This window comes from Chanos chanos, chromosome 3, assembly GCF_902362185.1.
Source record: "Chanos chanos chromosome 3, fChaCha1.1, whole genome shotgun sequence".
Taxonomy (NCBI): Eukaryota; Metazoa; Chordata; class Actinopteri; order Gonorynchiformes; family Chanidae; genus Chanos; species Chanos chanos.
Window position 1 is genome coordinate 12,074,707 of NC_044497.1, and position 25,982 is coordinate 12,100,688.

Sequence of the window (25,982 nt, forward strand, 5' to 3'; positions counted from 1 at the left end):
TCCTCCATATCACGACACCCACTTTGTCAACGGTTTAGGTAAACTACAATGGATACCATTTAATTGAAACACGAGTTATTACATCTAACATCCCTATTACCAGAAGGTGGCGCTACGCGACACACAAAAAAGTTCTGTGTAAATTAAATACATGAGAGGGGACCCCACTGAGCCTTGCACTCCAGCTCTTCAGCACCAGCAATAACCTTCATTTCTAAGACAGCTGTTCGGTCATACTGTTACCGTCAAGTGCAGTTGTAGTTCTGTTACTTCTAATGCTGCCCAACGCATCCACTGGTAACATTTGGGTTCCAGTATTTACATCAGTATGTCATAACAAGATAGAAGAGGGGACTTGGGTAGTGGATGTAAAGTAAACGCAAGAAAGCTGCTATCTCAAAGTGACCCATGAACAGTGCAAAGGGTTCTGGGAACCATTCTCATTCAGCAAAGTGATGGAAAGTATTCAGGTGTTTAAAGAAGTTACAGCTCAGATAAGGAGCCAGTCACTGCAAAATCCAAGCATGCTCAGTCTTTTGTAAGAACATTTATTGCCAGTTTTTTCTTGAAATATCCACTGGTTACATTTTCCTCGTGTTAAAATTCACAACAAAACGTTAATAATCAAATCAGATTTTTATAATGCCTACTAATAGTACAGGGAAGTATTTGGAACTGACCCTAAATTTGGAATAATATTCAGGTTTTTGTAAAGGACATGATGAGAAACATTCCCTACAGACAATGCACACATGTTCTTTTTCTGAACAATGAACAATGTTCTCTTTCTAACAAGAAAATAAACCTTTGAATATGAAATTACGTTGGTCACTCTATTAAGTGTAATAGGGTTACCACTTTTTTTGGGATTATTTAATTTTATGTACATAAGACAAAGTAATGGCAACATCTCCTTTATATACAAAACATGTCCCATGGTTTGCATCTTGCTATTTTTAACATGTTGACAGGGAAATGCAAACCAGAATAGTCAGCAGGAGCTAACTGGATGTGCTGATATTGTCAGGCTGTCATCAATTGAGTACTTATTAATGCCAGGAAGAACATAACAGTCATATTGAGAATAGCAAATCTACTCTTGAAAAGGATCTGTTGCTATAACTACTTCATAATATTGAAGAGTGAGTCTTCTCATTTGTGAGATTACATCTTTTCATAGAGGCACAGAAGTGTAAACACTGGATGAACAGAGATTGCTGTTATAATTGTCTTGTAATGTCTTTTGCTGCAGTGTCCACTGCTGTCATGTCCCATTAAGAAACCTTTGGTAGAGACTGGCACAGTGACAACAATGTAATACTTGCTGCTTTTAACTACAGATGTGCTTAAGACAAAACAAATGTTTATATAGATTTTCAAAGCTTTATGGTGTTTTAACACCCCATGTAGGCCCATTGCATGACAGAATGCTACGTGTATACATAAAGAGCCAAATAACATTTCTCCATTCAGTACAAAATGATAAAAAACATGCCCCAAATCAGACAGGATGCCCTATTTTACATGTTTTTGTGTGTGTGTGTGTGTGTGTGTGTGTGTGTGCATGATATCACTCCAATACAGATGGTCTGGATTGAAGAGAGGAATGTTCCTGGCTTATCTTACAATGCTGTTATAAATATTTTGTCCAACTGTCTTAAGTGGAGACAGCTTGCTCATATTTAATTTTTATTGCCGGCGCTCATTTTAAAGCATCTTGAGCTATTTTATTGCAACAATGGTTCCTTTAATGACTCTTGCAGGCCTTCCTCAAAATACCCAGAAGAGGTCACTGTAACGTAAAGTAGTGTCAGGTGAATATCCTCTGTAGATAACAGTTAAAACTGTCATCCCCTCTCTAGTTATTTCAGACCACACACTAAGAATGAGAGCAGTTGCAGAAAATGTTAATGTTAATCTACTGGCATTCAATTCCTGGTTTATTGGACAGTAGAGTGGAGGCGTCTGTTCAAATGTTTAGTCCCACACAGATGGACTGGATTGAGAAAGATGAGGAATGTTTAAATTGTGTACAAACTATGTTGCTTTACTCAAACAACCCTAGGTTCTTCAAGGACATATGTGTGGCTTCTGTATCTACAGCAAGATAGTCGATATGTGACGTGAACAGCAGATTCCATTCTGTCTGAATATAATATCAGTATCAAGTGAGGATCAAGCATTTGAAAATGAGCGGATCACTTAATTACATTTTGAAAGCGCAAAAATGATCCGACAGATCAAACATGCACAACAACCAATAATATAGTATATCTTCTTAAACTACTGGAAACAAAGCACTCAAAATGAGGCCAATGAGGTGGAGAGTAAGAGTATAAAACAGGATAGATTTACGCGTCTTCTTCCACTCCTCACTCCTGTTCTGTTTGTCTCTGAGGAGAGAGAAGGAGCACGTGTAATGGAGTGCTGTGTGACAGAAGGTCAAGTTAGCAAAGCCTAATGTGTGATTTAGGTGTCAGTGAATGATGAATGCGGTTCCTGTGGCTCTTTGACCTCTCCTTTATCAAAATTCTGTACACTATATCTACAATATACATTTACTCACGGACTGTGCAACCCGGATGAAGCGTTCAACCCAACGATCTTCTGTGAACAGATCTCAGTAACTTATTATTCATTCTCAGCGAAGATGTTCTTATTGTCTCAGTGTCAGCTGGTGTGAGTAGATTGCATGCTCTAAATACTCACTGAAACGGTTAATTGATAGCAACGTTTAACAAACTGTTAAATCAGGAACACAATTCCCTTGATACATTATCAAGAAAACGTTACAAAATAACACATAAGACGGAGTAACCAAAGCGAACACAGTCATGCAAGAAACGCACGGCATATTTTTCATTCTTTTTCACACCATGCTGTGAACCTGAAATGTCAGTTTTACCCTTTTCACACAACAATGACCGAAGTAGAGAGGTGAGTGGTTACTCAGGCAAATTAAAATTGCTCTTTTAGTTTCAGGTCTGTGGTTTATCGACCATCGCTGCATCAGTGCGCAAGCTGCTTTGAAGTTGGTCACTCAAGAGTTGTCTTACCAATATATGTCACATCCTTCAGCAGACTTGTCAGTTTAAAGTCATCATGTTTTATTAGCAGTGTCCTTAAAAAAACAAATATTCTTGCCAAGGCAAAAAGTTATTTAGAACGAAGGTAAAATTAGATGGACAAGCTATCAAACAAATAGATAAAATACACTGAGGCGAACACTTAGATAGAATGAAAAAGAGACAGGATCCATTAAGGGACATTAAAGACATCCTTGGAGCCTCAGTAGTATCTGTGTAGTGTCATTCTCACCGTCACTTACAGCCATACTATGATCTTTCACAGATCCCACGTTCATATACAGGATCAGTTTCTCGTATGACCTGCCCTCAAATAAGCCTTCCCCGCGGGGCATTTGTCTTACTGCTTACTCTCTTTGCATTAGATCTTATCTAATGTAATTTAACGTTTTACAATTCAGCCATCCCAGCATGCCTCAGAAGTCCAGTTTTCCGACTGCCTCTCCTCCAAGTTGTATGACTAGGAAGAGGAGACTTGGTCCCTCGCCATACATCACAGCTTGTTTATGTGACACTTGAAGCCTTTACATCACTAAGATGTATAATCCCTGACATGATGTATGTGAACATATATCTGATCAATTTGGAACTGAATTTCTGTTTACAGCATTAAGTGACATACGTTGCTCTTCGTTTTTTTTTTGTTTTGTTTTTTTGTGCTACTGACCGAGGTTTCGTCCTTCTTTTTAAGTGCTTGTTTAACTTCTGCGTTTCAACTATAGGATACGTAGCAAAAACAAAAAGTCACGAAACCTTTCGAATCGTTATTTTTAAAGAAAGCGTGAATTTTATTCGTGCTCTGTTTGTGGGGAGGTATGTGACATATGTTCTGGAGGTCAGGGGTATTTGTATCTCTGCAAACGAATGGGAGGGGTATCAGAGTCGCAGCTGATCCTGCAGTATACATCGACTTGACATCCTTGCTCGTCAACTGTGGGATTAATTCTCAAGGACATCGAATAGCAACTATAGTTACGTTTATGCTGTTGAAAAATTTACATGCATGCCTTTTTATTTAAACATTTCCGTTTTTCTTTAACATTTTAATTGTGAAAGCAGACTTTACTTGGGCAACAAAAATTTGAATTAACACTCCTATGAGCTCAACTGGGTCCAAGACGCGCATGAGAAAACCGAACAGAAAATGAGGATTTATCGTGTACATTATCTGATTTTCCTTTCATTTTTCCAATCAAACTCGGTAAGTTAATATGCATACATTTCCCTCGTCAAGTTTCCGCCGACTCAGGAACTTCGCACTTTTAAAATCTTTCGGTCTTGCATATGTGACCTTTACAAACCAGTAATACGTTTGCAGCGAAGAAGTAGCTTTGTTAGACAAGTTAATGGTATGGACTGCTGGCATAACGTTGAAAATGATACATGACTAATGTGACCACTATTTTCAAGCGTTGTGAACTACGCTCATAATTTAGACTCTTGGAAAGCTTCAGGTATGTCAGAAATGAGCATGGATTTGAGCTATGTGAAGTGAACGCAGACTTAGATGTTTAATGTTGTGCTTGTTCTGTAAGTATTTTTGGATGTAGCCTATTTTATATTAAGCATTGCATTGTTAAGTGGGCTTTTTATTTATTAGCAGCTGCGAATCGTGTTCTAATTCAAAAGTATTTAAATTAAATTCATCTTAATTCAGTGTGAGTCGTGCTTGAGATGTTAAGAAGGAGACTCTTGGAGAAATGGATACGCGATATGCGCTTTCCTAAGGTGCGCTCATAAAATCTTTTGAGGGTAAAAATTTGTCGTCTTGGTGCGGACAAAGAAGCCCCTGTAGTTCGAGTTCCTGTAAGAATTGGGTCACGGCTGGATTGAATGTCCCAAAGCTTTATGACCGTGTAGACTCTGAGTCAGGTGTACAACCTGAGGGGCTTTCCTCCTCACTTGGAGACTGAGCGGTGGGCGCGCTCTCGAATGTCCCGGGTGACTGGACCGCATGGACCAAACTTGTAGCCGGTGGACACGTAGAAGCCAGAACTGAAGATTGTCCCAGAAAGTGTGTCCCGGTACTAGCTCGTTTATTGTTTTTTTTTTTTTTTTCGTCATTGCTTTGGTGTTTGGCCATGCAGTTGAACTGTTTCAGCGTGAAAAGAGCATGGCATCTCCTCTTTGACATAAAAACCCTTAGTATCATATTCGCCTCAGCATGTGGAGGAAGACGTCCGAATCTTTGTTTTTATCATTTTTCTCAGTTAAAAGCCTGTCTCTCGATGAATTGTGACATGTGTCAGATATGTTATCAGACAGCAGTAAAGTAAGTCCTTATTTACTTCTTTAACAAAGCCATTATGAACATTTTACATTGTATTTTGACAGACCCTAATAATAGGATTGTGGAGTATGTCCAAATGGCCTCCATTCTTGAGTCAGATGTATTGTGAACACATTTTGTTATCTCTATTTGATCAAGCATCTTCATATCACACAGTCCTCTAACTTCCTTCCTGAACATGATGACCACAAACAAATATTTTGGATAATGTTCTCCAACATCACGCTGCTTCAAATTATGATTACTGACACTAAAATGGACCTGTAAATTTAGTTATTAAAAAGAACATTGGAACGGACATTTGAAATGTGCAGTGTACACTAAATTAACCATTGTTTTCTAGGTCTCGGTTTTTACATGCGACCCACCTGCCACAATCCTGCTTGTATAGTCTCATATAGACTGCTAAATTAGATTCTCTATCCTTGGATCAAAAGGCATCATCTTATATTGAATACTTATTGCATGGAGATCCCATCAAAGGAAAGAGAGGAAGTTGTGGTGGAATTGCTATTTGCTGTTCTCAGTTAGGATTCAGTGCATTCCATACTCACATATAATGTCAGAGAGTCCCAGAACCATACACTGTGAATTTACCAGCCTGATTGCTGTTCCATGACGTTGCCAAGTTTCTCAAGGGGCATTTCAAAGTGGTTTGAATGGTTTATTGCATTGGAATCTCAGAATGACACTAAACAGTCACAGCTACTATGAGTGGAAGGGCCAACATCATATTTGTTCTTCTTCGACATTGCATATTATGAGAGAGCAACAATGGTTGTATTTTACTTCATAAAAACACACAAACAAGGACAGCAAAGCTCCCTCTGTGTTAAGAGTAGGTCAGCAGTACATCTTGGACAGCACATTTCTAAATTCCACAGGCCATGTTTTGATACCAGAGTTTTCACTGTTCGAAGAGCTTGATCCAAGGAACACCCTTCATACATTTGTGTTTCAATTTCTTTCTGAAACAGTACTTAATCCAAATGATTTTGAGTGAAGTGATACCTACAAGACTAAATGAGAACGTTCAGTTCAAAATGTTCATGTTAGATACTGAAAAAAACTGATAATAATTTATGCAACTTGTAATGTGTAACTTATGCATTACTTGTAGCTTGTAAGTAAAATCATTTTGACGTTGTTGTAAAAGTGATAGTCTCACAAAGCCTGCATCATGTGGGGTGATGTGATGATAGAGGAGATGCACCATATTTTGTTGTTATTTAACAAATACAATGTGCGCACATAAACACGCACACACACACGCCTGCACACAGTTCTTAAGATAGTGGTGTAAAGATTAGATTAAATATGACGTGTTTTTTGTCAGGATTTGGACAGTTTTTAACAGTCTAATGGTTCACTGCACATATACAGACTATATTGCAGCCTGATTCAGAAACTCCTGTGCAAACCTCTGATGCTGCAGGCTAAATGGAGAACCCAAATTGTGAAAGAAGTATAAGATACGTCATGCCATATCTGAAATTGCTCCTTGTGAGGGGAATATTTGTTTCCAGGAAACAGGGATATAAAACACAGGGGGGACACACAGGGAGAAGGAAGAAGGGGGGGGGGTTGATAGAAAAACCAGTTCACTCTAAACTTGGCAGACTTCTTGCAATGCGTTTGATTTCCATCTTGCAGGTATCTGTCGGAACATTCTCGACTCTTGTGTCTTTAAAACCAACCGGCCATTTTTTTTAGAAGTCATAAATGAAGCAGTTGTAGAAATTAAACTTGCGCAACGGGGTCATCTCAGGATTACTGACATCATGGCAACATGCTTTCATTCAGACTTAAAAGGCACTACATTTGCTCTTAGACCATGAAAAGCAGAGGGTACACCTTATTACCAGGATACCATGCTGGTTACCTTAAACAAAAGCTGTACTCTGTGTGTTGGAGAGGGACTCCAGAGTCAATCACTGTTCTTTTGTAAAGATCTGCTTAATTCTTACTTGACTCATAAATTCATTTCTCCAATAGAAAGAGGGGATGAAAAACAAGAGAGGGGGTAGCTTTCAGTCCAGAACTCTGTACCATAAATGTCCATTAGTTCAGTTGTCATTTGGGTTTGGGTTTGGGTCGGAGAGTTGTAACTGGGAGACATAAGTGTCCTTGATCCAGTTGTGGTTTCTTGAAGGATTAAATGCAGTATGTTTCATTATGTTTAAAAATATGTCCTCTTATTACAAATCTTCATTTGTTTTCTGAAATTAACTAAACAGTTCCATTCAGCCATCTATACATAGTGAAAAGTCTTTTGTTTTTATTTTTTCACGTAAGGATAAAGACTCTAATTTGTTGTGTATTGTTGTACCCAAAAGGGATTTCAGGTTTTTGGAAGTGATAAGTAATGACAGTTTTGGGGAGTGGGCTTATTCATGACTCTGATTCAGACAAACGTCCTCATGTGTATTGTTTGAATAAACCCTAAGCTAGAGTGACTCAGGGTTCTCTTAGACACACACACACACACACACACACACACACACACAAACGCACGCACACTCACACGCACACAAACACACACCAACACACACACGCCAACACATGGTACCCAAGACATTGACCTTGTACTCTTGTTCTCAGAAAGGTTATGGCCAAACATTACGAGCATATTCATACTGAATATTTTCAGACAGTCTACTTCCCATAAGATGTTAGATGAGGACAGCTTAAAAACAGGGGGCTCCATTCAGACATAAAGAACAGCTTGTTTTTTTCCCTTTGTTATTCTTTTAGATGGACTTTTCAGAAATCTTTACTATTCAAATGAAGGAGAAAAGAAGAAAGAAAAATATTGGGCAGTTGTCCCTCAGTTGTACACAACCATAAAAGGAGAGTTAAAAAAAAGGAAGAGGCTCAGAGCGAACTCTCAGTAAATCGTCTGATAGCATTTCTAATCATCTTAAATAGGGAAGGGTTACTGAGTTGTAGAGGCTTTGTCATACTACTTTGATCAACTCAGCTCCGTTATGAACAGTGTCATTTTGAATCCCTGCCATTGATCCCTGCTTTTGATGTTGTCGCCAGAAAGGCATATAGCACTGGTCAAAGAGTGCCACTTCAGCGCTAAGAACGTAAGCTGAGGAAGAGCTCCAACGAACTTTTCCACATGGACGTGCCGAACGCATAGAAAGACCCAATAAAGTTTCCAACAAAGCCATACAAGACAACAACCGACGTATTGAGTTGGCGTGGTCTATTTGAAACCAAGATTAATATGTTAGCTTAACATTTTACCTCTAAGGGCATGTTCATGTACCAGGCTCTTAACCTCATATTTCATACGCGAAGGATTTAATTAATAGGACTGTTCCAGATGTGATCAATAAGTGTTTACTGTCTGTTATTAAATAGGTTAGTGGAAGACATCCAATGTGTCACTTCCAGTCTGAGGTACGGTTGGCAGAAACGGAATGCCGAAGGAAACTGGAGGAGGAACAGCCAGTGCACTTAAATGGTAAGAAAGCAGGCATACAAGGCTCCTCTTCAACTGCTCTGTAACTTCCACGTACAAAAAAGAGGAATGAACAGAAGTCAGATATATACATATATATATATATATACATACATTAACTGTGTTCACGTGACTCAGCTTTCACATGACTGTAGTAATTCCAGTTCCCCACACCAAAAATAAATGATAAAATGTGCCAGCGTTCCAGAGAGAAAAGGGCGGGGCTAAAGTCACCGTATTTGTCTGGTATTTTCAATCATTGATTAATTCAGGCATGAGCGGTCTGTTTGATATGATACTTGTGATGTAACTTGCAGTTGAGAGGATGCTTAGTTGCAGGGTTGACTCACCCATGACATTTCTGGTACTTTTCCTTCTTTTGAAAACATTGATGGTTTATGTCATGTAATTCTACCATACTATTTTTTGCATGCTAAAAAGAGCATTTAACATGTAACCTCAGTCCAGTCAAGACAAGGAGGTATATTGAAAAAAACAATGTTAGACAATGAGTATAGTTTGGGTGAATAAACCTTGATGGTTTTACTAAAGATATAGTTGAGACATTTTTCACTTAACACAATCCAGTTCAACACACATTGTCATAGTTTATTTGTAGACATTACAGTATGTAGTATATGTGTTAGTTGTATAAACTGAGGGAATTCTTTTTGTTTTTTGGGGGGGGGTTCTTACAAGTGCTGTGCTCAGACACATAACATCTCTGAGGACATGCAGTAATGCCAAAGCCAGTTAGCTTCTTCTAGTGAGTAAAGCCAGCAAAGATGAATTAATTTAAACTTTCTTTCACCCTTATGAAATGGGATCTTATGTTCTTCAGTGTTCTCCAGATTTGTCAGGAAGTTATGTTTGATCTTCATCCAAGTCATCATTAGCCAGTCATTGCAGAAAAAGAAAATTTGAGCCATTTAAGTGCATAATCCTTTTAATTTGAGCCTTTTAACTGTATAGGTGCAGAGCTACTGTATGGTCCTTCATTTATTTTATTTCTAAATCCCTGAGAGTTTTTTAGGACTTTTTTTTATCCCTATGGTGATAGAATCTAATGGTAGTATTAATAAAGAGAAAGTAACACTTAATGTTGGAGTGATTAAAAAAGAGGAACTGCATAGTTCACTGAAGAGATTTTATTTTTACAGATTTGAAAGGTCCCTTGGACTGGACAAAGAGCAGTTCAGGGTAACTAACAGATTCTTTCTGTGCAGTAAAACCCTCCCTTCCCCAGAAAGCTTCACAGTTCCTGTCATGTTTAGTCAATGCTGATGTCTGCATCAGAATGTTAATCATAAAGCCCTTAGTCGATATGCAGGAACGTAACACAAGGGGACAGTTAGCTGTGACATATCCGCTGTGATTTTTCTTTTTTGTTGCATTTTTGTTATTTGTGAGGCTTTTATGCACATTATATGTTTTAGAAACACCTCACTGAAACAATGCAATTTCTATCCACAAAATGCCAAGAGAGGTTCAAATAGTTCCATTCTAATTTGTGTACCCACGTTCTTCTTTACAGGCTAATGACATGCGCTACATGCTTGGAGAGTTGTTGTGTCAGTCTTGGTCCTGTTTGTGAGATTTTCCCTTAATATAATGTTAGCAGCATGGGTTTTGTCAACAGACACATATGGAAACATCAAATTTTAATTACAAGTAAGGGCTTAGATTAATGAGCAGACCCTTACTATCAAAGGGATATTTTTTTTCTGGAGCAAAACTGAAAAAACAAAGAGTAAACCAAATAATAAAACCAAAACAAACCTCTCGTCTATAACAGCGTAACAACATGCTGTGTATACTCTGGATGCTTGAAATGGACAGGGGACACATTTGTAAACATATTTGACTCAAAGATAATATTTATAACCTCAAAGCAACGCTTGACAAATGTGCTATATAGCTTGGAGAATGTTTTACATGGGTCAGAGTCCTGCTCCCTCTTTACTCTCAGGGCAGCTGGATGAATTACAGCTGTTACTTGTTACAAAATGATAATACACCCTAATAAATTTTGTGGCATGTGATATTTCACCGCACTGGAATATATCTTGCAAGAGACACCAGTATACAACTTCAGCTTCAACCAGACTGATCTCTTACTCTTAGAAGCAGAAGGGAAAAAAAACATGTTCTATAACATTTGAGTGCTGTTTTCTTGCCTTGTAAAAGCTTGAAGGATGTCATCTATATGAATGCAAAGCTTTAGCAGTGTGTGCATTTTAAGTTGTATACATTTAAAGATGAAAATGACATAAAACAGACACCATCCAGTGAACTGGGTGCGATAGCAGGTGTAATAACTCTACAGAGCTTAGCATGAGCCCACGCTACAAGAAAGACACACTACATATGTGGTAATACCATAGGAGTTCATTCCATTTTTATCCTCCTTCACAGGGTGCCTTTAACTGTGTGTTCGTGTGTGTGTGTGTGTGTGTGTGTGTGTGTGTGTGTGTGTGTGTGTGTGTGTCAGGGGCATGTATAACAGACAGTCTACGCACATCTAAGCTCACCAACATCCTATGAAAAAACTTTGATGGATGGCAGTATGATGTCATCCTGGAACCTTTTTGACCAGTTCACCCTTCATCTGGGCTATTTCTGTTCATCCCTCACATAGGGCTCCTGTGTTAGGGCTTTGTTAAAGTCAGTGATAAATACATCCTCACTTTGTGTTCCTCTCCTGTGAGACTTTGTGACTTTCCTCCAGGGTGTTTGTTCGGTGTGTTTTAGTTCGGAGGGTAAGTGAATAGCATGACAGACACCATTAACATGGGACGGCAGCTCCCGTGTTGAACTGGTCGCTTAGAACAATTACAGAGTTTTCCCACAACATGTTAACCTTTGACTTTGTGAAATGCTCCCTAAACAGATTTGGTGTAGGGTTGCTTACAGTACTTAGGCACGTTTTTCCAGAACTGGTAAAGCCTCATATCTCTGGTGAACAATTTGGTCAATGAGAGAAGATCTAATCTCTGTCCTAGGCCTCTTCAGGGTCACCTATGATGCGGGGACACATGGTAAAGTTCCCATGAGCCTCTTAGTGACAGTCAAATACTGAGCGTACTTCACTGTGTGTTTGAGTGGTCTGGACGGCACCGTGGACAGAGTTGTAGTAAACCTGTCAGCTGCAGAGAGTTTAGAGCTGGTTTTTATTGTTGTTACCAATTCTATCTGAAGGCTGACATTTTACTGAGTGTTTCCTCTCCACAGGCTGCAACGGCACATGGGACAACATATCGTGTTGGCGGCACGCTGAGGTTGGGGAGGTGGTGGTCAATAGCTGTCCAGTGGCGCTAAAAAACCTCTTTGGCAGAGATGGTAATACTTTGCCTTTACTTCCGGTTTTAAATGAGTTGAAGTGTGTCTTAAGACTGCTGAACGCAGCATTACATTTAATGTCATTTCAGCTGCAAACTCACACACAGCACACTTTTAAAGTGTGTTCCAGAAACTGCAAGAAATAAACAACAAAAAAAAAAAAACGCACCGTGTTCTATAATATTTCACCGCTTGTTATCATTGTTATGATGATTTGTATTTATGAATCTCGATGGACACCCCCCCTCCTTTTTTTTTTATCCAGAGGCTATGCGTGCGTTTGTGAGCCAAGATCTTGTCATCTTATTTTGTCATATAATTCACACTGATTGTGCAATACATCAGCATGACAGCAATGGACATTTGTTCAATTAAACATAAACGTTCATTTGTCTTCCCTCTTTTTTTTCTCCCCCTCTGAGTGCGGGCCGAGGTTTATTTTTGGTACGGTCGTTTGCATTGTTGGTCGGCAGCCTTATGGCGTTAGCGTGAGTACGCGAGTGTGACATAGCGGACCGGTTCTGGAGAACCAAAGTATGGAGTGAATCACATCTCTCCCAGCTCAGCATGGCCATGCTCACTGACCCGTGGGCTCAAACCGAGTGTGCAGGACCAGCACATCTCTTTTTTTTTTTCTTTTTTTTTTTTCCCCCACAGTGCACAGTAGCAGGCAGGCATTTATCCTTCCATCCATCTGATAAGCCATCCCTCCATCCACAGTCTATTTATAGCTCCGTTCAAGCCGATCCTGAGACCTGTTGTTTTAGCACGGTCATGCAAGATCAAGCTGGAAAGATGGATGGTCAGAGTGTTAATTAGTCTAATTAACAAGCAACATCTGGAACTGGATAATCATGCGCACAAATGTATGTTTTATTAACTTTGTGATATGCGTGTTCGAGCACGGCTGTAATGGAAACAGTTGAAAAATACAAACTTATCATAAACCGGAGTTAAAATTCTTGGTTAACGTCTGTGATTTTGAGAATGTTTTTTTTGTCAGTGATTTTGAGCAGCTCAGTCTATGTTTTCCTCTGACCCCCCCCCCCCCCCCCCCCCCAAAAAAAAAACCCAAAGCCTATTTTCATGAGCAGCACTCTCACAAGAGACATGTCTAGTCTCTAGATCATTCAGGGTCATGAATACCCGGTGCATGGCACAAGCATGCCCACATGGTATAAAACCCCAAATGAAAAGGCTGTGATTGACAGTTGTTTGAAGAGGTTTGAGTTTATGGTGGTATGGTCAAAATCTTCTGTTTTGCTCCAGTAGAGACTGTGACTCCAGCAGGGAGAGTTGGTGCAAAGCCCGAGGGTAGTGTGAGCTTCCTCATGCTTGTAAACTTCTACCTTCCCCCGCATGCCTTTACACACTAACACACTATACCTGTTTTCACTGCGCTGGGCTCTAGCGATAAGAGGAAATCACACTGTGCATAGATTCCCTCCTGTCACACTGGCTAATGTCATGTTGGATGTAACCCACAGTGACCGATTTGCCAGGCACAGAATACAGAGGAGCTGTCAGTCCTGTTTGCGGAAATGCTTAGCTCTAATGCACTCACATGTCTCTCAATGGGTGACATGTAAGACTCATTTATATAAATATACTCCATTTATGTAGTAAAGTGTGTTATCTAAAATTTCATATTTCTATATCATATTTTACAGTAAGACCTTCAGATAGGGTCAGTCATTTTTCACAATATTCTGTCATGCTTCTCTTTGAAAATATTTTAGAAAAGATGCTTTAATGAGTGTTTATGTTTGATTTGGCGTGTGTTTATGTGTGTGTGTGTGTGTGTGTGTGTGTGTGTGTGTGTGTGTGTGTGTGTTTGTGTGCGTGTGGTCATTTTGAGCATTCGTTTTGTTTCATGGTGGTCAGAAACAAACAGCCATGTCAATGCTCTATATGTCAGAGGAGTTTACAGTCTGTTTCCTGTGGTGGAGTCCTCCTTACCCTCGTCAAGTTGTTACTGTGCACTCTGCACATGTCCGCTCTTTGAAAAACCCATTAAAGATTCAAGTCACTTAGTCTCTCGTCCCTGAAATATAGATAGACTTAATCCTCCTCACAGGAGGCTGCTTTAGAAAAAGATAACAATTACTCACACTCAAATGATTTCTTTATTACATATCACTATCTTTGTATGTTATATTCAAGAAATATCACTCGTAGCCAAACTACTTTTTTTTTGCTTCAACACTGCTTAGTGAACTACTTTTAGCATTTGCAAGATACCCTTCAGTAATCAGTGGTAATAACGGCTTTGATGATTCTTGGCTGTGTTTTCTGATGTGTTACCGATCTGATGGAGTCACGTTGTTTTTGATGGATATATTTTGTGTTGTGATCTGCCAAAAAAACCCCCAAAAAAACCAACAACAGTAAAGCTCGTGAATTTTGGTGTTGCTGTGTGTCTTACATTTGTTCTGTGACACAACAAACAGACACACATGTGCATCATCTACGTCATCATTTAAGTCTCTACCCTTTGTGCCCAGTTTCTTGACTGCATGCTTCAACAAATTAAAAATAAAAACTGCAGATGAATTAGTAAAAGGAAAGCCCCAACACTTAAACAGAAAAACAGCATTATAAAAGCATTGGAAGCTAATGATTTAGATACATTAACCAGCGTCCTCCACTCATCCTGAATGAATATGAAACATGAAAGTTGAAATTTGAAACTCTGCATTTTTTTTTTTTTTTTGGTTAAATGTTTCTTATCTTCCCTTGTGTGTTATGTCTTCCAGGGAACATAAGCAAAAACTGTACATCTAATGGTTGGTCAGACGTGTATCCAAGCATCAACAGTGTGTGTGGGTCTGATACAACTGGCACAGCTGATACAGGACAAAATAAGGTATGATCTTAGTGTTCATCAGGACAGGAGAAGTTTCCTCAGTTTTATTCATGAGGTTAACGCATCAGGGCAAAACGCACTGAGTATGCGTCCTCTCCATTTTTTTCTGAGAGACCATAAGCCTAATGAGATCGATGAGGTTATCTCTTGAAAGAGGAGTAGTTGGACGACGCGATGAGAAGAGACGTTTTTTTTGACTGACGGGCGGTCGTAACCTCTGTGGGCGACACGCTGAGAGCACAATCTCTTCCTCTGGAGCCTCAGGGCCCTCATCAGCACAGAACTTTCCCCCAGAATCCGTCTGTGCCCCTGCCCTAGCCCCGCTGCCAGCTGAGATCGCTTTTGGGATGGAAATGTGTGTGTGTGTGTGTGTGTGTGTGTGTTTTTTGGGTGGGTGGAGGGGGGGGTGGTCTGTGTGTTTGAGAGTGAAAGAGACAGAGACAGAAACAGAAAGATAGAGATAGGGAGAGAGAGAGAGAGAGAGAGAGCGTTAGAGAGAGAGAGAGAGAGAGAGAGAGAGAGAGAGAGAGAGATGGATTGGTTGTAGAACTTTTTGTTGTGCTTGCTGACCGTCAGTAGGCAATGTTTAATTCAGTCTTCAAAGTCATGGCGAAACTAAAACAACTAAAACAACTCCTTGGGACTGGAAAACTGGAAACCCCCCCCCCACACACACACACACACAGCAGAAAAAACAAATAAAGAATAGAGACACAGAGAGCAGAAAATGAGACATAGTGATGGTGTAGTCCTATGTTTTTTTAAAAATTTGAATAAGAATTAAAAAAAGGTGTATTTTCAAAACCCAATAAACCCTTTACCCTTTACAGCTGTGGCTAATGCCTTAGTTTGAGTACCAGTTGAAAAAAAAAAGAGTCAGTTGTCCATGAAATGAACAGTTTCATCCTCAGGTGGTCTGCTAGCAGAGCTCTGGGCTAGTGGGTCAGTCGTACAGGCAGAAGTTTAAGTTACTGAACTGGAATAGAAGCCAACTCTTCAGTTAGTGAACCATAATTAAAAAACAAAGTGAAGCAAAGCCGGCGGAGGCATGGCTATAACAGTTGAACTGGAATGACATTTGTAATCAAAGAAAGGATTTAGGGATTGAATTGAAATTGGCCCCCCAGAATATGAGCGCAATGATGTAGCTTGTTCCATCATTGCTTGGGCCCAGTATGCTTCCAGGTTTATCGGCGGACATGATAAATTTATGATGAGGCTAATGAAAGCAAAGGTTGAAAAATTTTGCATGGTGGGATATTCTTGACTCATGCCCAATGCGCTTTTTAATTACGTAATTATTGCAGTATTTACAAGTGAATTAAAACTCAAATTAGAAACGGCATTGTCCATTGGCAACATGTCCAAAGCTCTCAGAGTGAATTTCCCCACAATTCATGAGTACCCAATTTATTGCTTGCCAAAATAGACTGAGAAGATGAATAGAAAGTCCAGGCATCAGGCAGTTTAGTTGAGGAATTCTGAATGTTTGGTAATATCTGAACTCTACATCCACCACAGTAGAGTGATTCTGTGATACACTCATCATCTGTTTACATATCTCAAACATTTTAATTAGATGAAGTAATTATCAATGTAAGTTATTCAAGGAGGGCTTGCTTGAAATTTTAAACTGTCACTTTGTTCTTCCAGTCTGTAGACTTCAATGTAGGCTCCAAAAACAAAAACAAAAACAAAAACAAAAACAGGACTTCAAACACAACATTGAGGATCTGTTCCAGTCAACCAAGATGAAAGGACATAATAAAATCAAATATATTCATAGACATGAATGTGTATGTATTTCTTAATTGTTTTATGAATCTGTTTTGATAGGAATATTAATGAAATGCTAAATTAGAATGGTAGTCCAACAAAAAAACGTGTTGACTGTTACAATATTATAAACCATAGGCATGTGAATTCTCAGAGTGTTTTATCGTGTCCTGTTATGTTTGCTTTGTGTCACTGGCGATAAATTCCTTGATTCCAGCAGTGAAGCCAAGCGTTTCTCAAGCTTGAATAAATTGGTGGAAGACACACAGCGACTTGTCAGAGCTATTTTGGGAGATAGTGGGGATCAGATCAGACAGGTTGACGTACTTCTCCTTTCTGATTGGAGATGAGATGAAAGCAGAGAAATGTCATCCCACAAACTGCCTTGAAACAGCATAAAGTGAACAGGCTCTCTCAAGACTCAAAAAACAAAACACTCCGTTAATACTTCACAGACAATCATCATAGCACTCGAGCTATATTCTGTCCTTAGCAAAAACAGCCAATTTAAAAAAAAAAAGAAAAAAAGAAAAATTAAACTGACAATCCAATTAGAACTCTACGTACGAATGATTACTCTCAGGGGAGACCTTTATTACATACACAGAGGCTCCTTTTATTTAGGAACTAATTGTTTTGAATTGCTCTAGGATGGAATGTCCCAAAAGAAATAGAGTTCAAATGGTTTGCATCCATATTGGGTTAATTAGGACATGTCCTTTTGCCTCCAACAACCAGGAGACGACATTGGCACTGTGTGAGGACGCCCGCCAACGGTTGGGATGTTTGCCAGGTGGTTCTGTGGTACTCATTTGTGAAACAAGGGACAGTTCAATGTTTTCCATTCTGTTCTTTTGTGGAGGGAAATTAAACATCAGAGCAATTTCCTGAAGGAGGAGAGAAAGAGTTTCCAGAGGTCAGATTGACAGAAGCCCATCTCTGCTTTACAGGAACCCTCTCTTTTTAAATGGGAGTTGAGGTGACTCAAGGTTCCTGCACTGCAGGGGTTTTTCTGCGGGTAAAGGTTGACCTTGAACCGCGCGTTATTTCCCGACCGCATCCTGTTATGTTGCATGCATCGACCAATGCAATTTCAGAGCTATTCCAATAAGATCATTGATGAATTAGACCAGACATTGATCCTCTAACCTTGAAGAACCCATTCCATGGGAAAGATGAAGGGTTTGTACTTTAAAAAAAAAAAAAAAAAAATCCGTTCCATGAGAAACAAGCACTGTTGCGTGCATCTACATCATTGGAGAATGTGGTTGTGTGAGAGAGTGTGTTTGTACTGAATTAACAATTTTTAGAGAGGAGGAAAATGTGATTATGTGCAGTGTAATGTTTGCCCTTAGACCAAGCACCACATGGTTCTCACACTAGTGATTTATAGTAGACTTTATTGTAGCCAGTGACTTAATCAAAATACTGGTATTGTCACATGGGGTTAGATCGTCAGTGTGAGTCTTTGAGTGCAATTTTAATGTCACCTTTCATGTGAGACTGTCCAGGAGCTCTCCATGGGCAACCCCAAAAACACATTCCAAACAATACTCATGGACCTTCTCAACTGCCAACCTACAAGTGTCCATCTGAAAAGGGAAACAATCTTTTCTTTTCTTTTCTTTTCTTTTCTTTTCACTTTCTTTTCACACAAATAGTATGAGAAAAGAAATTATTAACAACTCTTTAAATTCTATTTTGGGAGTAGAGTCTAGTTACCTAGGTGGTGTATTAATGATCTGAATTATATATGTTGAGGATGAACAGATTTCTTTATTATTGGAGCTTGTTAAGACATGTTTGTCAGTTCTAAAATGAAAACGTAACATTCTTGCCAGCTTTTTCTGTGAAGCTTTCAGTGGAACACATCTCTAAACTAAAACAAATAAAAGCATATCTAACAAGAAAATAATATCTGAAGTCAAACATTTTAATCACAGTGGCTGGGACATCACACATTTCACACAAAAAAGAGTGCGTACATCTTTCATGAACCTTGTTTAGACACTGAAATGAGAGATCCAAACGTGGAATATGATTTGTTGTAATTGACGATGAGTTATCCAGGCAGCGTCCGGCTTCCGTGGGCCAGGCTGTGTGTCATGACTGAAGAATTCTGTTTATAGAGGATGAGTGTCTCTGAGCTTTATCATACTCCTCTCCCACCAGCACACACACTGCCTGGTCTGTTCTCCGTTCTCATCCGTGTTACCCAGTGAATCCACCAGCACACACGCTGCCTGGTCCATTCTCCGTTTCCATGTCCATCCGTGTCACTTACCCAGTGAATCCACCAGCACACACACTGCCCGGTCTGTTCTTTGCTCTCATCCGTGTTACTTACCCTGTGAATCCACCAGCACACACATAGCCTGGTCCGCTCTTCGTTTCTATGTCCATCCGTGTTACTTACCCTGTTTATCCGTTAGCACACACACTGCCTGGTTCATTCTCTGTCCCCATCCGTGTTACTTACCCAGTGAATCCACCAGCACACACACTGCCTGGTTCATTCTCTGTTCCCATCCATGTTACTTACCCTGTGAATCCACCAGCACACACACTGCCTGGTCTGCTCTCTGTCTCCATGTCCATCCGTGTTACTTACCCTATGATTCCACCAGCTGTGAGCAGAGATACCTCTTAAGCATTTTTTTTGGTGAAATATGTGGTCAGGTATTGACACTTCAATGGTACAAATAATAATAATAATAATAATAATAATAATAATAATAATATACATTTATTTAGAGCCCAGTATCACTATTTATAGTCTCAAAGGGTTTTACATGTCCACAACAAAGTTATATCAAAATTATAATATCCATAAGTGAGGGAAATAGATAAGTCTTTAGTTTAGTTTTAAAGGTATGAAGAGAGTTTGCCTCCCTAATTTCTGTAGGTAGACCATTCCAGAGGAATGGAGAGTGGTGGGAAAAGGTTCGGTAGCCAGCGGACTTCTTTTTAACTCGTGGAATGACTAATAGTCCAGAATCTTGAGAGCCCAGGGTGCGAATGGGGTTACAGGGTGTAATTAAGTTGGGTAAGTAGGCCGGCGCAAGCCCATGTAGAATTTTATATGTCAATAAGAGGACCTTAAATTCTGCTCTTGTATGAATTGGGACAGGTGTAATGTGGTCAAACGTCCTTGTTCTGGTCAGGATTCTGGCAGCAGCATTCTGGACCAGCTGAGTTATGGAACAGCATTACTCTTTAGAGCCATTTTAGCAGTTTGGTCTGTTATCATACATGTGCTTTTTGCAGTCTGGAGAGCGATTTCTCTTTGTTGGACCATTTTATTTGTTGAAATCATTTAATAATTGAAATACAAGAGGAAAAATATATTGCATTTATTTGAATGTTTGACATTTTAATCGTTTTCCAGTATCAGGTTACAGTTTTTTATTCTGTGGCCTTTTTAAATGAAATTTAAGCTCGCGGATACCCAGACATCCCTGATGAACTAATCCGTTGTCCTTTTTATTTTTTCTGTTGTTCCTTTTTTTTTCTCCTGTCCAGCTGGTGTTTTACACTGTGATGAAGACCCTGTACACGCTGGGCCACAGTCTCTCTCTGATTGCCCTCATCACGGGCAGTGCCATCTTGTGTCTGTTCAGGTGAGAGGCACAGCTTTAAATAAACACGGGCACCATTTCTCTCCTCTTTCTGTACCTCACACAGCCTCTTCCTCAATCTTTACTCTCTGTCTGAACGGATAACGGGACAGATATTAATGAGCGTCATTAAGGAACTGAGTCTAATGATATTTTTAGAGTATCCCATAATTCATGCTTTGTGACATTTGAACTAAAAAAAAAAAAAAAAATTCTTGGAATACTTTTTGGTTTTGATAACATTTATAAGGAGTTTGGTTCTGCTTTGATTTAAGACCAGCTATTAAAATTTTGTATTTGTTTAAAGTAAGCTAAAACTCCACACAAGCTAATTTTGTGTGACTTTTTCAAGATTAATAATAATAATAATAATAATAATAATAATAATAATAATAATAATAATAATGGTATTATTAATGTCACTGTTTTGTTCTGCAGAAAGCTCCATTGCACAAGGAATTACATCCATCTGAATCTGTTCTTCTCATTCATCCTGAGGGCCATTGCAGTGTTGGTCAAAGACGCCATCTTGTTCTCCCAAAACGAAAACACACAGTGCAATGAACAGCCCTCGCTTGTAAGTTGGGATATTAATTAAAGCAAACATTTATACCATCAATCATTTACTGTCTTTTACAGTTATGCTCATTTTCTAGCTTTCACAGAATGCCTGTGTGGTAAATAAGAAAGACGTGAGCAGAAGTAATAACAGTATCCGTAATGGAAAGTTAATCTTAGTAACAGTGATTTAAACAGCAAGTGCCATGTTCTCTCTCGTCAGATTGGATGCAAAGCCAGCCTGGTCTTCTTTAACTACTTCATCATGGCCAACTTCTTTTGGCTGCTGGTGGAAGGCCTGTATCTGCACACACTGCTAATGGTCATATTCTCTGAGAACAGGCACTTCATCGTCTACCTCCTCATTGGATGGGGTAGGATTTCAAACTGTTTACACAACTCCGTTCTCTGTCTGAAATTTACCCAAAGACCTGATCATGACCTGTTCGTTTAAGACAAATAAACAGTTTTTTTGGTTGCGTGCCCACCGTTTGGACAGTATGTCAACACTATTGTAATATTTCTAGACTGTGGATGCCTGCTCTGCTGTTAAGAATTTCCTGGGTTGGGTTTTTTTTTTTTTTTTTTTTCCCCCATCGCTGTTACCTTTCAAAGGGGATCCCAAAATCGCTTTGATGGTTTTTAGCGCCTTTCAATCCCTGTTTATCAATTTTAAGCGCGCACTTGTGTAGAATCAAACGCTTTCTGTGTGAAAACGAAGACACCCTTCAGCAGTACTTATACAAACAGCGTCGTACATAACTAAATATGAAAGCATACTTCAGCTCTCTTCCGGACAAGCATGAACTGACACGAAAGACTCAGAGCATTATGTCAACACATACTTTTTCCATATTATTGTATCCCCCCCCCACCCCATTGTAGCACGTCCAGATAGCTCTCAGCGGGCTTGCCTTATACTCGATACTCGGAGGGATTACTGTGTTTGGAAAACAGTTTAGCTTATTACTAGCTTTGTTCACTCTGTGCGGAACCGTTAAAGGATCTTTGTGGTTGATTTTGTCCTCGGGTGAAGTTCTTGCCAAGCGCAGAAAGGAAAGCAATGTGACCTCAGTTAAGCTTCAGCAACTCTTTCCGTAATGCGCCTGGAGGGCTGAGGTGGTTTTGGCTCGCTGAAACCATCGAATCAACACCTCGTTAAGATTCCCTTTCATGATGACAGCAATAATAAACAATCCTCTCGCTTACATGTTCTTACTATTTACCATGTTTTCCTGAAGTCTCTGCGGCCCATTTCCTGCCACGTATGCCTTTCCTTATTCAATATATCACAGAACAAAAGTTGCACTTCACTGCAAATTCTAGTTCTACATTTTTTACATTTAATGACATTGATGAAATCGTGTTGCTGTCTTGTGTTTCACCTTTATGAAGAGTTCACGGCCTTAAGGGGTTTTTAATAAGTAATAACGAGGACCTATTTGGAAGCCCTCATACATATAAAACAGGCACTATAAGTGCTATATGTCGTATATAGTTATGTCTCTGACATCTTCCCATTTCCTCATTTTTAGGATTTCCAACCATATTTGTGATTGCGTGGATCATGTGTAGGATATATCTGGAGGACACAGGGTGAGTCAACCCATTTTAATATGCTAATAACACGCTTATATTCAATATCATCTTTTCACCCTTCAGGGGAAAATTGAAAAAGGGGACAGTGATTCCTTAAGGAGGGTGGAGAGTTTTGAGTGTATTTTTATTCTCTGTAATAGATGCTGGGAGAGAAATGATGCTCCGATTCCAAAAAGTGTGATCAACTGGCCCATTATGACTTCTGTTATAGTGAGTGTGACCTTGTTTCATTTACTGTTTCTTTTTACAAAGACATAACATGGTTTTTACATTTCTACAAATGGACACGTTCCATTGCGTAGTTACAAGCGCATGAACAGGACGTATGGAGAAGAGCTTCACGTGTGCTTAGCAAGGGATATGTCAGCTAAACAAATGAAGAGTAACAGTGATCCAAAGTCTCAGTGGGGGTAGAACCAGCTCAGCTCCAGATGCAGATGAAAACACACACACACACACACACACACACACACGCTTACACATACCCGTACACACATGTCGCGAGGAGAAAGAAAGAATGAGGGTGTCAAAGCCCAGCTCTCTCAGCACATGTGTCTGGTGCATATTCCATCTCCTTTCCAGAGTCTGGAATGACAGTTACATTTTACATAACCTCACCTGCAAAGAGAGCAAACGACAGTGGCCGGAATGGGGACTGTGTTTGACAGCAGTGTCTGAACATATCCAGGTCAAAGCGTTCCTGTTTTCCAGCTGTCCAGAGCAGGAAATGACTTGGGGGGGAACAAAATATGTGTATCTTTTCATGCTTTTGAGGAAAGTCTGTGACTCCCGTAATTCTTATACTTAACCTCATACTTTAACGTTAAACTATGTCAGTGGTAGACCCACTGAGTATAGACGTGTCCTTTGGTATTTGCTATTCATACAGTTTCAGAGACCACTATGAGTGGTCCTCTTAAATGTCAGACATATGACTGAATCACACGGCGTGTACACATGTATTAGGGGCACTGATTTAACGAAGAATCTGCCCAATCGATTTGTTTCCTCTTCAGTGGACACTACAGGAACACAGAACATGAAATGATCTTTTATGACAGAACCATTTTATAGGACATATACTTTAGTCAGACCCCATTCTTTAGAGTACATAGGTGTAACAAGCCATGTATTAGTATGCCTTGACATGTCAAGCACATAGTCCTGTTGGATTAGGTTGAACTGAATTGCCATTTCAAGGAAAGTTAGTCATCTTGCATAAAAATTTTGATCTCATATCAAGACGATTTAGAATATTAATTGTACTGCTTTTCTTTTGTTGACCAGATAAACTTCATCCTATTCATCAGTATCATAAGAATCTTGATTCAGAAACTGAGGTGTCCTGATGTTGGGGGAAATGATCAGTCCCAATACAGGTATGTGCCTCCCTCAGGAAGACTACTTAACGCCAAACACATGGACCACGGAGAGGCTTTTACTAATGACCTAGAGAGATGAACGCCTGTCTATCTCGTCTGGGCAGACCCTGCCTCTGTGTAATCATGTAACTAATCGATTTGCACTCATCTGTGACAGGGAGGCGAAAATGACTACAACCTTTTGTTCACACTCTGGCATTTGCTATTGCAGAATAATAAATATTTTTGAAATTGAATATATAGAAATATTAATTTTTAATACGTCGTTAACACAGAGCATGCAATGCTTCTGCAGAGCTGGATTTGAATGCTGTTTCGCTACTGCATGTCCAATTGTGTCTCAGTCAGTGACATCTCCAGTGGCTAAATTCTGTTCAACTGAGGTCTAAATTTCAGTCTGGATTTGGGGGGTTGTGTTTTTGAGAGATATGCATCTTTCTTTCAGTTGCTGTCACAGTAAGATTCAATAGGACTGTCTGTGACCTCTGACTAGCATTGTCCTACAGTCTTGAGTGTGCCATCACTCTGAATAGAGGAGCCACTCCCCCTCATCTCCGACTACTGAATCCCTCTTCTCTCTTTCTTGTCTTTCTTTTCTCTCTCTCTTTTCGTTTTTCAGCAGGAGACTGGCAAAGTCAACAATGTTGTTAATCCCACTCTTTGGTGTGCATTATGTTGTATTTGTGTATATAACGGGGAACGAAAACGAAGCGATGGAACATTACAAAATACTCCTTGATCTCGGCTTGGGATCCTTCCAGGTAAACAGCACACGAGTGTCTGGCGTGTGTTATTCATTTTTACCGTGTTTTACCTGGTTATTAGGGTTTCTTTTTTTTTATTCCATCAGTGTTTTTGTGAAGAACCTCATTATACTGTTTCTTTTAACAGGGCTTCGTTGTGGCTGTTCTCTATTGTTTTCTGAATAGCGAGGTAAACCTTTCCTTTTTTTTTTTTTTTTTTTTTTTTTCCTGGGATGATTTTCATTCAGCCTTCTGTGAAGTCTGTGCAGTCTCAGCAGAGTTCCCTGTCACTGCATATGTATTGCAGTTGTTCCTTTGTTTTCTAACACATCCTTAACTACCGCAGACTGCTTTATTTCTTCTCTCAGCCATACTGTACATGACTGGTCTCTGAGAAGTGATATTTAAAAAAAAAAGAAAGAAAAAAAAGTGCTCTTCCTGTGTTTCAGGTCCAAAGCGAGTTGAAGAGGAAATGGAGGAGCGTATGTCTGAAACGTTACATTGGACGAGACTACCGACTCCATAGTTCATCCATCTCGAGGAACGGCACCGAGAACATGGCTCAGTTCCAGCGCATCTCCAGGGCCCAGTCCTTCCTACAGACAGAGACCACTCTGGTGTGAACCATTCCACATATCCTAAACTACTCACTCTTGTTTCAGTAGAGGAATGTATAAAATTAGTCAGATTCTGTACCGTTTCACTTATTGGTTCCCCCGATCACCAGATAGATTCTTTTTAAAGCCTTTTAAAGCTAAACTAAAAGCAATGTGACTGGAAAATCTTTTGAAATTGCTAGTTTAGTTGTCTTAATTTAAGTTCATAGATCTTATTAAGATATTGTTTTTTACAGTGTGGATACAGTCTCTCCTGAGGACCATGACAATGGCCATGTGATGAAAAAAAAAAAGCAAGTTTATGAGTTTTCTTTATTTAAAAGACTCATATTCAAAGCATTGCCCTGGTATTGTGCTTTAAGTCATGGTGCATGTTTATTTCAAAAACCAAACCACATTTTTTTTTTACAAAGGTCTTAAACCAGACCTTTATGCACAATGGTGAAACGTTGCCTATCTGGATAACGAGGACCAAGGATTTATTAAACGAGGTGCGACAGAAAACATTCTGCTCAATGTGCCAAAACCCACAGACTAAATGACAGGTTTTTCAAACACGTCAGCGTCTCCAAATGGGGCGTCTCAAAGCATATGTGTTGTAGAGGAGTATAGCACAACACTGGGCTCAGATTACACA

General features: G+C 39.5%; 1 protein-coding gene across 1 annotated transcript; it reads left to right on the forward strand.

Moving 5' to 3' along the window:
- Positions 1-4,226: 4,226 nt before the first annotated feature.
- Positions 4,227-25,351, forward strand: vipr2 (vasoactive intestinal peptide receptor 2). Its single transcript, XM_030769106.1, has 13 exons — positions 4,227-4,287; positions 8,749-8,851; positions 12,080-12,187; positions 14,944-15,053; positions 20,352-20,449; positions 20,885-21,023; positions 21,228-21,378; positions 22,540-22,600; positions 22,744-22,813; positions 23,891-23,982; positions 24,608-24,746; positions 24,877-24,918; positions 25,178-25,351. The coding sequence occupies exons 1-13, from the start codon at positions 4,231-4,233 to the stop codon at positions 25,349-25,351; spliced, it is 1,344 nt and encodes a 447-aa protein (XP_030624966.1). The 5' UTR covers positions 4,227-4,230.
- Positions 25,352-25,982: the final 631 nt, after the last annotated feature.

Coding starts and splice junctions, on each gene's coding strand:
- vipr2 (XM_030769106.1), top strand. CDS start 4,231: ATGAGGATTTATCGTGTACATTATCTGATTTTCCTTTCATTTTTCCAA. Junction 12,188..14,943: donor AAACCTCTTTGGCAGAGATG/GTAATACTTTGC, acceptor TATGTCTTCCAG/GGAACATAAGCAAAAACTGT. Junction 24,747..24,876: donor TCGGCTTGGGATCCTTCCAG/GTAAACAGCACA, acceptor TTCTTTTAACAG/GGCTTCGTTGTGGCTGTTCT.